This window comes from Pinus tabuliformis, chromosome 1_1, assembly GCF_031772625.1.
Source record: "Pinus tabuliformis cultivar Carrire ecotype Pingquan chromosome 1_1, CPIR1, whole genome shotgun sequence".
NCBI lineage: Eukaryota > Viridiplantae > Streptophyta > Pinopsida > Pinales > Pinaceae > Pinus > Pinus tabuliformis.
The window spans coordinates 926,627,072-926,640,771 of NC_142297.1; the positions used below are offsets into that span (position 1 = coordinate 926,627,072).

Sequence of the window (13,700 nt, forward strand, 5' to 3'; positions counted from 1 at the left end):
GAGTCTTAATTCTTCTTGAGTGGAAGCAGTCCATAGCTTGTCACAGAAAGGTGCATTTTATCTACCATTGATGCTTGCTGCAAAAGGATCCCAAGATTCAAGTAAACCACCCATTGCCACAACTACCAATTCCTTATCACATACTTCTTCATCAATAGCCTTGAGTTGATATCTTATTTGTGATATTCTTACAAAGTATGATGCTACAATATCATTCTTTGTCATCTTGATCTCACGAAGCTGACCCCTCATACTTATAGATTGATTGATGTTATTGATGGTGTACAATCCAATGAGGGCATCACGCATCTCCTTGGATGATTTGTGATCAACAATATACAGAATTAGATGATCCATAACAAATTCCACAATGATGCTCCTAGCCATGATGTTATCTTCCTGAAACTTGTCTTTTCCTGCTTGGTCAATTGGCTCAATAAATTTTCCCAATATAATACCCAAGACCTTATGCCTTGCAAGAACTAGGTCAATTCTAGCCTTCCATGCCCTGAAATTTGTAGCTCCTTCAAGCTTGTTCTTTGCCTTCGTGAAGGAATTCATGATGTAGATGATGAAGATGACCAACCAAAAAGAAAAGATGTAGAATCCCAATGCTATTCAAGGCACCCTTAGTGCTCTTCAAGGTGATCTTAATGCTCTTTCTTTTCACCAAAGCTCTGATACCGTGTTGATTTTCTAGTGCAATCAAGACTAGTACAATTTTTCAATCTGAAAACTACTTCCAACGATACAATTTGACTTCTTATAGCATACCAAAACAATTTGACTTTTATAGCATACCAATCATTAAGCAATTGTACATGAAAAGTTTCAACCATTGGCTTCTACAATAGAGCAATAGAGATCATAGTAAACAATAAGCCAAGAGACAAGAGACACCAATATTTAGGCCAGTGGCCAGGGAAAAACACACAACGAGAAAATCCAACAATCTTTCCTTATGAGAGAGAATTTAGTTCATCAAATGTACATTAGAATATTCCAAACAACATTCCAATTTTCTGACCTCAATATTTGCCAAGCTAAACCAGTCAAAGGAGAGAGAAAATAGTCAACACTGGTCAAAATCAAGTCTGCAACAGAAGGGCCGAATTTTGGCCTAAGGTAGCTGAACAGAAAGGGGTGAAATTTAGTCAAAGATCCATAATCAAAATCTCAGTCAAATCTCAAAGTTGACCAGTGGTCAACGACCTAGAAAGAGATGAATTTCTGTCAAATAGAGTCAGCGAATCCCAATCAAACTCTACCTCCAAATCTAGTCAAATGCTCGGTCAAACAGAAGCAAACAATTCCAAGTCAATGTTGGTCAAACAGAAGACAAACGACTGGTTAATGCAGATCAAAATTTCTCTTTTTCTCCCTCGCACATGTGGATGAATCTTCTTGTTTTAGATTGATGTGACGTGATGGATGAGATGCCAAATGAGGATCAACAAACTTCTATTTATGTGTGTACTTGGAGGAGGGTTTTGACCTTAGGGTCAAACCCTTTCATTGAGTGGGGCCGACTTGTGCAAGTGAGGCTGACTTGGTCAACAATAAAATTAATTTTTTTTCCTTTTCTTTGTCAATGAAAATACCAATTGCAACTACCAAATTTTCAACATATTTGACATTATGCAATGTTCCATCTAAAGTCATCATTTGGCATTATGCAAGGTACATCTAAATTAAATTCATCATTTGACAATTGAAATTATGCGATGCACATCTAAAAGTAAATTCATCGTATGACAATGACATTATGCTGAAGTATAAAATTGCCATAGAATACTAACAGTAAACATAGAAAGCAACGAAATAGTAAATTTCTCAAAAAGTACTAAATATTCAATACTAAAAGAGTCAAGGACTCAGTGGTTGGTATCTAGAGTCAAAAGTTCAAAACTGAACAATGAAAAGCGTCTGGGCATCCCCTTGTTCCCCTAAAAGGGAAACACGTTCCCTCATTCTGGAAATGTTTCCCCTAGTGTTTACCCAAAAGGGGGGCGTGGGGAAACATTTCCCCAGGAGTTTCCCCATCCCGAGCATGTGGGGGAGCGTTTCCCACTCTAGAGGACGTGTCCCTGCGGAACAATGGAATTTTCTAATCATTTTCTCCATTTCCCCTATAATTTGCACTAGAACCTGAAAAATCAAGTTCCGGAAAATGGGGATGGTTAAACGAATTAATTTGATCGCAAGGGCACCATTTACGAAGAACAATCAGCTGGACATCCACAACTTGGCATTGAAGACTATCCAACATAAAGCTCCAGTGCCTCTCATTTTTTAAATGTCAACAAAACATCCAAGATATTTGAATATATCCTTAGTGTTCCAAGTTTAATTCCTTAACTCCTAGCTATTCTCCTTTACCAAAAAAGAGAACATACTAAAATAAACCCTTGATTTAGTTAAATTCAAAATTGTGTTCCTACACTTCACAAAAATAATTTAAATTTTTTGTGCTTCTGCCAAAGTAGTTGTACCTGTACTAACAATTTCATCAAAAAATTGCAAATGAGCATAATCCCTTATCCCATTAGTGATAAATATGCCTTTAATCTCTCCTTTCATTTTGGTTGTTTCCAAAGCTCTACCTAGATCAATGTTGCACGATCCTTCCCCCCGCCCCCAAGGATCCAAGGTTGGAACTACGTCCCGTACGGTTCCTTGGGCGATCCTCCTGCGGAGCCGCAAAACCAAAAATCGGATCCATTGTTCCACTGTTTTGAGGCAATTCCTGGAAATTCGGAACAATGTGAGCCCGATCTGTGGTTCCGAATTCCCGATCCACGGATCCACCGCGGATTTGTGGAGTTTCGTGAACAAATCTGTGCGGATCGCCAACGGATCTATAGGGAGATGGGCGGTTGGGTTGGGGCTTCTCGAACACTCCGAAGGTGTTCCCTTGATGCTCCTTAGATGCTCCCTCATGGTAATGTTAAAAATTTAAGTAAAAGTGACATTCTCCTTTATCTTTCATTTTCATCCTTTTACTTAAATTTTTAACATTGCCATGAAATAACTCGGGATGTTTGAGAGTGGTTCCAACCTCATTAGACTTCATATGGAGAAAATAGAATTTCATATCCTATTCAAAATTTAGTAGACCTAACAGTTTTCAGGAATTCAGGAACAATGAGATTGTGGCATTTCATTAGATTATATCATGTATGAGGGCACGTCATTAGCATTTAAACATGAGCACCAAGCACTATATGTGCTCATGTACCCTAGTGTTGGTGGTGTTAATTGTTGAACTCCTTTGTCATGGCCTTAGCAAAAAACTAGTTTTCAATCAAGTCAAAATCATTGATCAAGCATGTTAATCTTTTCCACCATATTTTAAGGCTTGGATTAGGTCGTTTGATCAAAATTGGGAAATGTTGACTAATATCCCTAGATAATCGAGGTAGAGGCAAAGGCGAGACAAGAGGAGAAGAATCTAGATTCTATATGGTTGATGCTCGAATAGTTAATCATTGATGTACAATGGATGCCATATCTATCTTGATTTATGTACACATGCATGTTTTCATATCTTCTAAACTAATTTGGTATTTTGGAAGTTTTTTTTGAATATATATATAGTAGATGCTTCTGAGATGCTTCGCTTCCTAGATTTTTGGGAAATGATGCTTCCCCATATCTGCTTCCAAAAAACGTCCCCGCTTCGTGCAACATTGACCTAGCTCTGCTACTAAAAAGGGACTTTACAGTCTATGAGAAAGGGCTCATCATTGTCTAAGACCACTAGAAGAATTAAAACATATTAGATGCTTGGCCATCAAGAGTTGAGAAATCTGGGGCAGCAAGGTAGGTGATTTCTGTTCTCTTTGATAACTATTTGTGATGTAGTTTTACTTATTTTAGTTAGCTTCTTCCTTTATTATTATTAGTGTTTTGCCATCATAAAACAACTACCAAACCATAAAGAACAATAAGACAAAGGACACAAGATATATGCAATTAGCCAGGGCCAAAACCTCTCCAATCTGAGAGGAGAACCCACAAGAATTCTTCTTCTTATAGAATCTTCAATTGACGAATTCCAAGACCTAAACCTTGACCAAAACCCCCTCCAAGACCAAGTCAAATTTCTTACGGACGAGCTCTTTTTCCACCAAGTCAAAGATAGTCAAAATAGCCTTCCAATAGATGCTTGCTTCTCTTTCGACCTTAATTTTGGTTCTACCCTTTTGACTGTGATTTTCGGCCCTTCCTATTGCAACTTAGTTCGCATGTGTGACAAGAATATGGTAAGGAATGTCTCTATTCTTCTTCGCTTAGACAACAGATCTCCCTTCAAGAACTTGGCTCGATTATCAATGCTTCTTTTATCCATTACGTGGCTCCTTGATCTGACGGTAACTCGGTCTTGCTGAAGATGAAATGATGCCCTAGTTGCAGGGTGCACGTGTGAGAGATTTACCCAAAATAGTCCTTAAGAATTCTGACTTTTATCTTCTCCCTTCCTTGCTGACTTCTCTAGTGATTGTTGCACTTCATATCGAACTCTTGTTGCTTGCTTGAATTCACTTCAAAGTGGTTGACTAGGCTTGTATATATAGGCTTCTTATCACATCAAATAGGCCAACTTGTTGCATGCATTTTGACTTGGTCTTGGAGGATTCCTTGACTCTATTTTGACTCAAGTAATCTTCTTTTACAATATGTAACTTGCCCAAATGGGTCTTTCATACATGACAATGACTCATAAGCCGTAGAAGCTCTCAATAGGAGCTTGACCTATAAAATAAATTCCTTGAGTATGAAACCCATGCCTCAAGAAAACAATAATAAATTTATTTTTCTCATTACACAAAATCATGATTACATATGTCATTATGAAGAGCGAACCTAGTTACATATTTCAACACTCCCTCCTAACTAGGGAGGTATTAATAATCCATACAAGGTACTTGGACATTCTCAGTCTGAAGAATTCTCATAAGAAGAGTCAGATTGGTAACACATCTATATAGCATCATATCATCCAGAATTGTTACATAGCAAGGCCTTGACTAGTAGATCTGTCTCTCCACAAGATCAGAGCACAATGCTGGCAAGACCAATGATTTATAGACACCATCATCATCGTCTCTCAAGGCACATACCCCAACCAGGTGTTCACAGGTATATCCTTCTAGGACTATTCTTATCTTGGATTCCCAGTCCTCAAAGAATATCAGTTCTCTTCAACTACTCTTGTCTTGGATGACCTACCACATCCTCGAAGAGTATGAGATGCTAGATGCTTACCCAATCCTCCATTCTTTCTTCCAAAGTGAAGACAAGAATGATGTGTCTATCTCTCCCTCTTAATTAGGGAGAATAGACCCATTCCTATGAAGGAATGTACCCAAGCTCTCTCTTAACTAGGGACTTGTCCAAGCTCCCTCTTGACGAGGGACTTTCCTTCAACAACTTTCTGCTCTAGGTGGATATCATGATACCTTCAACTGCTAGAAGAGCTCCTCCTTCCGATGTCATGAATTCATCTTCATTATTATGGAGTCTTCATCTTTTGGGACTTCTTTGTAGGGTATCGACCATCCATCACTTTCTTTTATGAGCTATGTTAGTCATGTCATCCCTTTTCTTCATTGGAAAGTGGTATTCTAATTCATATATGGATTTTCTTCATACAACTACCTCTTTCAAGTCATGTTTCCTTTAGGATTTTTCATCCAACCACATGAGTTCTAGTTGTAGGTGACATCTACAACCCTCTTTCGGTAGCCCTGTACCAAACCATCCAGATGTAGTTAACAATAAAAAATGAACATCAAAATTACTTTTTGTGATGTCCCTTCTACATGACATCTGCTTGTCGAAACATCAACATCTTGCATACATATTGAAACATCTCCAAGATATCTAATGTAAAGGGTCTTCTTTCTTTTCATTCTTTTTCAAGGTCTTCATACCCTTCCCATGGAGATATCACGACCAATTCTTCTAATTTTCGGATGTTGATTTCCTTTTCTATAGTTGTATCTTTCATGATCTCTTCTTCCTTTTTTCACATATTGCTCCCCAGGAACCTCCATTTATAGTTCCTTCATCCTTGTCAACCACCTTATATTCCATATGAGAACCTTTTATGTTGATTTCATCTAGTCAATATGTGAATCATGCCTTCATGCATCCTTCCAATGAAAGAGATCCCTTTCCTTTGATCATACTCATGAGTTAGAGTATTCATCCATGCTATCTGCAACTATATGATGACATGACTTCAGTTCATTAAACATATGCATACATACCTCTTTTCTTCTTTTGGTCATCTAAGCTTTCTTCAACAACTTTCTTTCCTTGATTGAGAGTACTTCAACCATCTTGACATGCTGCATTCCTTTGTCATCAGACCATCATTCTTCCAAACAATGAATCCCATCCAAGGTGGAATTCTCAGCGAGACATTTGTTTCTTCCAAAAGATGAATCTTCTAATGAAGATTCCAATAGAGGATCCTAATTATCCTCATCTTGCAAATGCTCCTTCTCAATGATGTATGATGAGTTCTACACTAGATGACTCTCTTCTACCCATAAATACTACTTATGCTTCAAATGAGGTTACCAAGAGTTACTTCTAATGATGACTGCCATAGAATTCTACTTCAGTTATCTTTCAAGCTTCTTATGATGATGTCATGAACTCTTGCTTCCAATCATATGCTATAATGATGCCATCCTCTAAAATTATGCATCCTATTATGGTGGAGGTTTTCCACCTTATACTTCTCCTTGCTATCCATAGTTCTATAAATACATCATGAATAGTGTCTGAGGATCTAAGGGTCCATATAGTTCCCTCCTTCCATCATACTTCTCAAAGGATCAACTTATCCATCTTTACTTCTTGTACCTGCAATATAATTAACAAGTACCCCAAGCAAATAATATGATACCAAAAAATGATGTCAATTTATCTTTCTAGGGTTTCTATGCAATCAAGAGGTCATCCTAGGGTTTCTTAAGTTCAAACCCTAGATCATATTACATCACACTAGGGTTTATCCCATGCTCTAGAATCCTATCAAACCCTAGAAGTCAAATCATGGGGAACAAGTACTTTAAGGTTCGGGTTTCTAAATACTAGGGTTTCTTATGAGCCATCTATAGTTCAAAATACAAACCCTAGAGTCATAACTTCAACCCTACAACATTTTATGGTGGACCCTTAACAATAATAAAAAATATCATACATACCTCATGGATACCTACCTGTGATGTCGTGGTTCCTTCACAAAGGTATATTTGTTGTCCTTTTTGCTAGCTTTTAGACTTTCTTTTACTGCTCTTTTGATGGGATGGTGGACCTACTTCTCCACAAGTTCCTTTAAGACATGGAATGACTATAGCTCCTTTCTGCTACCTTGATGGCTACAAGATTTTTTTGCAACAAAACTTCATAATGGGGATTCTTCTCATTTCACTTATTTTCTGCTTGTAGTTCCTTGGTTCAATTGCTTACAAGAAATGTATAGATGATTATCAAGGCAATTCCTTTGGAAGGTCGGCCCTCTTGAATGCCTGATTGAGTTATATATGTTTGGTGCTTGCGATTTTAGTGCCACATGGATTCGATTCACCACAAGATGCAATCAAAGATAGATACTATCGAATTCTCAGTCTTCTTGAGGAGATCTATCCTTATTAGGCTTTGTGGTTGCTACCGATGATTTTGAGATGCAGAACAAACTTCGTTTTTCTTGCTAAATATTTGAATTATACCTTCAACTTCTTGAAACAGTGATGTAGTATCACTCTAAATTTTTGGAGGTCTACTTACTTGGTAGAGGGTTGAGATTGTAGCCAGAACTTTGCTTGACTTTGGAATGAGATTGGGTCTTTTCAATGTCTTGAGAGAGAGATGTAGTTCACTTTAACTTGCTATTTTGAGATTAGACATTAAGAATTTTGTGCCCAAAATTTTATCAAGCTTTTCTTCTTGAACTCGACCCTTAAGTATTCTTGAATATTCACTGTTTTCTATGATGCCTTGACTTTTCTTGATACTCATATTGATGCCTCTCTTCAAGATGACTTTCCTTATTTTGATACCTTAGCTCTTGATGATATTTTAGTGCTTCGACCTTTGAGTATCCTTCTTTGAGCCGCCCTTCCTGGACTTATTGCCTTAGCTCCAATATCATGTTGACAAATCTGGGGACAACAACGTAGGTGATTTCTCCTCTTTGGTAATTGTTTGTGATATATTTTTTATTTATTTTCATTAGTTTCTTCCTTTATTATTATTAGTGTTTTTCCATCATCAAACAACTATCAAACCATAAAGAACAATAAGACAATGGACACAAGATATAGGCGATCAACTAGGGCCAAAACCTCTCCAATCTGAGAAGAAAAGCCACAAGAATTCTTCTTCTTATAGAATCTTCAATTGATGAATTCCAAGACCTAGACCCTTGACCAAAAACCCCTCCAAGACCAAGTTAAACTTCTTACAGACAAGCTCTTTTTCCACAAAGTCAAAGATAGTCAAACTAGCCTTCCAGTAGATACTTGCTTCTCTTTCGACCTTAATTTTGGTTCTGCCCTTTTGACTGTGATTTTCATCCCTTCCTGCTGCAACCCTACCTTGCACGTGTGACAGGAATATGGTTAAGGAATGTCTCTATTATTCTTCGCTTGGACAACAGATCTCCCTTCAAGAACTTGACTTGATTATGAATGCTTCTTTTATCCTTTACGTGGCTCCTTGATCTCACTGTAACTCGGTCTTGCTGGAGATGAAATGATGCCCTAGTTGTAGGCTACACATGTGAGAGATTTACCCAAAACAATCCTTAAGAATTCTAACTTTTCCTTCATTCTATCTTCTCCCTTCCTCGCTTACTTCTCTAGTGATTGTTGCACTTCAGATCGAACTCTTGTTGCTTGCTTGAATGCACTTCAAAGTGGTCGACTAACCTTGTATATATAGGCTTCTTGTCACATCAAGTAGGCCAACTTGTTGCATGCATTTTCACTTGGTATTGGAGGGTTCCTTGACTCTATTTTGACTCAAATAATTTTCTTTTACAATATGTAACTTGCCCAAATGGGTCTTTCATACATGACAATGACTCATAAGCCCTAGAAGCTCTCAATGGGAGCTTGACTTATAAAATAAATTCCTCTTGAGCATGAAACCCATGCCTCAAGAAAATAATAATAAATTTATTTTTCTCATTACATAAAATCATGATTACGTATGTCATTATGAAGAGCGAACCTAGTTACATATTTCAACACTCCCTCTTAACTAGGGAGGTATTCATAATTCATAAAAGGTACTTGGACATTCTCAATCTGAAGAATTCTCATAAGAAGAGTCGGATTGGTAACTCATATGTATAGCATCATATCATCCAACAGTGTCACATAGCAAGGCCTTGACTAACAACTCTATATCTCCACAAGATCACAGCACAATGCTGGCGAGACCAATGATTTATAGACACTATCATCATTGTCTATCAAGGCACATACCCCACCTGAGCATTCACAGGGTATGTCCTTCTAGGACTATTCTTATCTTGGATTCCCAGTCGTCAAAGAATATCAGCCCTCTTTGACTACTCTTGTCTTGGATGCCCTGCCACATCCTCAAAGAGTATCAGATGCCAAATGCTTACCCAATCCTCCATTCTTTCTTCCAAAGTGAAGACAAGAATGATGTGTCTATCTCTTCCTCTTAACTAGGGAGGATATACCCATTGCTATGAAGGAATGTACACAAGCTCCCTCTTATCCAGGGACTTGTCCAAGCTCCCACTTGACTAGGGACTTGACTTCAGCAACTTTCTGCTCTGGGTGGAGATCATGATACCTTTAGCTGCTAGAAGAGCTCCTCCTTTCGATGTCATGAAATTCATCTTCATTATTATGGAATCTTCATCTTTTGGGACTTCTTCGTAGGGCATCGACCATCCATCACTTTCCTTTATGAGCTATGTCAGTGATGCCATCCCTTTTCTTCATCGGAAAGTGGTCTTCTAATTCATATCTGGCTTTTCTTCATACAACCACCTCTTCCAAGTCATGTTTCCTTTAAGATTTTTCATCCAACCACCTAAGTGCTAGTTGTAGGTGACATCTACAACTCTCTTTCTATAGCCCTGTATCAACCCATCCAGATGTAGTCCACAATAAAAAATGAACATCAAAATTACTTTTTGTGATGGTCCTTCATCATGACATCTGCTCGTAGAAACATTAACATCCCGCATATATTGACACATCTCCAAGATATCTAATGTCAAGGGTCTTCTTTCTTTTCAGACTTTTTCAAGGTCTTCATACCTTTCCCATGGAGATATCATGGTCAATTCTTCTAGTTTTCAGATGTTGATTTCCTTTTCTATAGTTGTATCTTTCATGATCTCTTCTTCCTTTCTTCACATATTGCTCCCCAGGAACTTCCATATAGAGTTCCTTCATCCTTGTCAACCACCTCATATTCCATATGAAGACATGTTATGTTGATTTCATCTAGTCAATATGTGAATCATGCCTCCGTGCATCCTTCCAATGAAAGAGATCCCTTTCCTTTAATCATACTCATGAGGTAGAGTATTCATCCATGCTATCTACAACTATATGATGATATGACTTTAATTCCTGGAGTAAGTATTTAATTTGGAGGAAATTATCTCTAAAAGACAGTCAGTAAGCATGTGTGTGTGTTGGTATGCAATTAATATCAGTTCTATGTTTAGTTGCATTGAGAGAAACAAGGTGGTTTTACATTCCAGGGTGGGAGAAGTCTCCATATATGTATGGTAATTCTAATGAAATAAAATGAAACAAATTGACATCAATATGAAATAAACCATCATAGATCTATCTTAAACCCCAGATCTTTTAAAACATTGAAAAGTTCACACCTGTTTTTTTTAAATCCCTAATAAATCTGGGGTTAAGATGGATATATTCTTGTCTGCAAGTATCTCCTAGATGTATAGATGTGCTTATGTAGACGGGTAGATATAAGAGGTGTGGGTGCTCTAACTGTGCATGTTATCATTCGTAAGAATCAATAGAAAGAAAGCTACATTTATAATGTGGAAATACACTTATGCCCCTTTGTACCTTGCTTTCATGTGAGTGAATCCCATGTTGAATGTATTGTTGCAGAGCCCCCTGCTTTCACTGGCCATATTAATAATGAAGGTGACAGATATGTTTATCTTCAGACTTCCCATGAATATTTGAAGGTAAAGTTCTTTTCAATTTCTATTTCTCCTTCAGAAGTAGCTAATAATGTTTGTTGCCAGTTTGCATGTGTATTACTAATTCCTGAATTTCATGGCAGGAGAAACCTTGATTTGATACTTTTAGCACATCACATCCTTTTTGTATTGGTGCAGAACTTGTGTCTCTACAGCTCAAGATTAAGAAGAGATTTCATGGCGACACTTGCAGTTCTGGAGAAAGTTGCCGGGTATTTCGGACTATACAGAACTTGACTAGAGTTCAGAACTTCAGAAGGATCAGACTATAACCAGATGGTCTATCAACTGCCAATATTCTATGAGAGATGCTGCATGTTGCTTATGCAAGGATGCATACACGTCCACTCCAAATGTTCAATAGTAAGGAAATTTATTAACGTTTATAAGATTATAAATAACACTAGTAAAAATTTAATCATGCAGCAAACCAGCAATTCATCACTTCCTCTTGAGTGGAGATAAGAGATGAAATGAGTATTCATATGCTCAGTGGCAGAAATAACATGAAGACCATTGATTTCTCACCCAGTCTATGTTTTCAAGCAGGTGCTGCAAATTTAACCAATCATTGCTTGGAAACTAAGGCAAAGGACCTCACTGGAATGGTGAATACAAAATTTGTGACTTGAGTTAAACATGCTTTATTGTCTGCCAGAAGTTTCAGGAATGGTCAACCACGGGTCCCTTTCTCAACTAAAAGCTTAGAAGTTGAATGCGGAGTGGAAAAAGGATAAACAGAAAACCTAAGAGACAGTGGGAAAAGGGCAAGCAGGTCTACTTTACAGAGACGGTGGAACCTACATCCCATGCAAAAATAGATCTTCTTGAGTGTTGGGTTCAATCACACTAACAGCACCCTACTAAGTATCTCCATGGATGGTTACTTTTGGCTATCCTTTATATGGTCCTTGGTGCTTAAGCATTCAAGCTCTTACATATGAATCTGCGACTATTGTTATATTTGAGAAATCTAGACACTACTGCTAATTGGCACGCAGCTGACATGAGTCTGGAAAGAGTTTCACTTCCTCTGCTATGCCAAACAGATTAAGAAAGAGACAGCATCAATGGTTCCAAAGGTGCTTTCATGCAGCATCCCAACATTATAATTCTTTCCATGGCTATTGTATTCAGTGATTGCAATTCTTATTCATCCTTCTGAGAAAATCCAAGCTTTTAGTAGACCAAAATATTAGTAAGGGACATATTAATGTCTAAATGAGACATTTGTCCCTATTCCCACCCTTTCGTCTTCACAATTTTTATAGAAAATGGAAGCTTGATTAATTAAGTTATTGGCTTACAGACCTGGGGTTGACTAAATAATGTAGAATGCCATGCCTTTGATTTGGTATAGAATTTTACCTATTTTGTAATTTTAATTTAATATCCCTTTGTTTAAATCTCTGGAGGCGTCACCCATATGCCCGTAGTGTAGAAGGATACAAGCAATATGAAAGCAAGTCCCATCACCAACTCCGGCCTCTAGAGTTTTGGTGTTTGGAATCGATTTGCAAGTAGTCCCACCTGTGTTGTAGCCTTCCAAAAGAAAGTTTTAAGACACAACCTCAATGTTTAAGCATTCAAAACAAAGGGTTGCAATTGGCATTGGAGGATTATAGCCTTTCATGTAACATTAGTTGTTGAGAATGTTACCTTCAGGTTTAGTCTTATGGTGGATTTCAACTGATAATAAAGTTATTCCGTTTCTTCTGCATCTTTCTTTCTTATTTGTCAATCATGCCATCTCCTCTACTCTTGGAGTTTCTTTTGTTGTGCATTGTTGGCACCCTTTTCTCTATTCATGGGATATAATTTTATTGTGATTTATATTTTCCTCTGCTATTATTAAGGATTTGTGTTTATCATGTACAATCCATTTTTTAATTTTGAGTTCACAAAACTTAGGGTGCAAACATAAGTTCATGCTTACTAGGCAATCACATTCTCATTATAGCTTAGGATATCCACACTAGGCAAAAGGTTATTTTTGATAATCACAATCTATCACTTGCAATTTCACTCATAATAGTTCCAGTGACTTGGGTCAATTTGCAAATCACCTTCCTGCAGAAAGGGTGAAAGTTAAAAAGCCTATTCATTTTCATTTACATGCCCTGAGAAGAAGGCACTCAAAAAGCAGACCCTACCTATATGGGTGTTTGTTATCTAAACATAAAATATCAGGATGCACCATTGCCCTTGTCAGTTTCCTCGAATCTAAACCATCTTTATTAGTTACTGTTTTTCTTGATTCACTACCAAACCATGTTGTCACATTAAATGAAACTCTTCACCATTTAGTGCAAGTCTCGGAGCTCTCCCATACTAATCCTACAATTGTTCCTCTTAAAAATCCTTCTTTTTTATTTATCCGATTTTCATTGAGGATGTTAGTTCCCTCCCAAGGGATATGCCAAAGCTGTAATATCACCAATTTAGAACA

At 37.5% G+C, this 13,700-nt stretch overlaps 1 protein-coding gene across 2 annotated transcripts in view; it reads left to right on the top strand.

Annotated features, from left to right (window-relative positions):
- Positions 1-12,956, top strand: part of LOC149217466 (uncharacterized) — a 342,847-nt gene extending 329,891 nt beyond the window's left edge. The window contains exons 8-10 of one of the 2 annotated variants that reach the window (XR_016250681.1): positions 11,157-11,236; positions 11,390-11,614; positions 11,801-12,955. Coding sequence is in view for 1 of the 2 variants with exons in the window: in XM_089391373.1 (XP_089247499.1) it covers positions 11,157-11,236; positions 11,390-11,488 (179 nt within the window). In the remaining variant the exon portion in view is untranslated. Of the gene's footprint in view, positions 1-11,156; positions 11,237-11,389 lie in introns of both variants that reach the window. The other variant, XM_089391373.1, reaches the window with a different exon arrangement.
- The last annotated feature ends 744 nt before the right edge of the window (positions 12,957-13,700 follow it).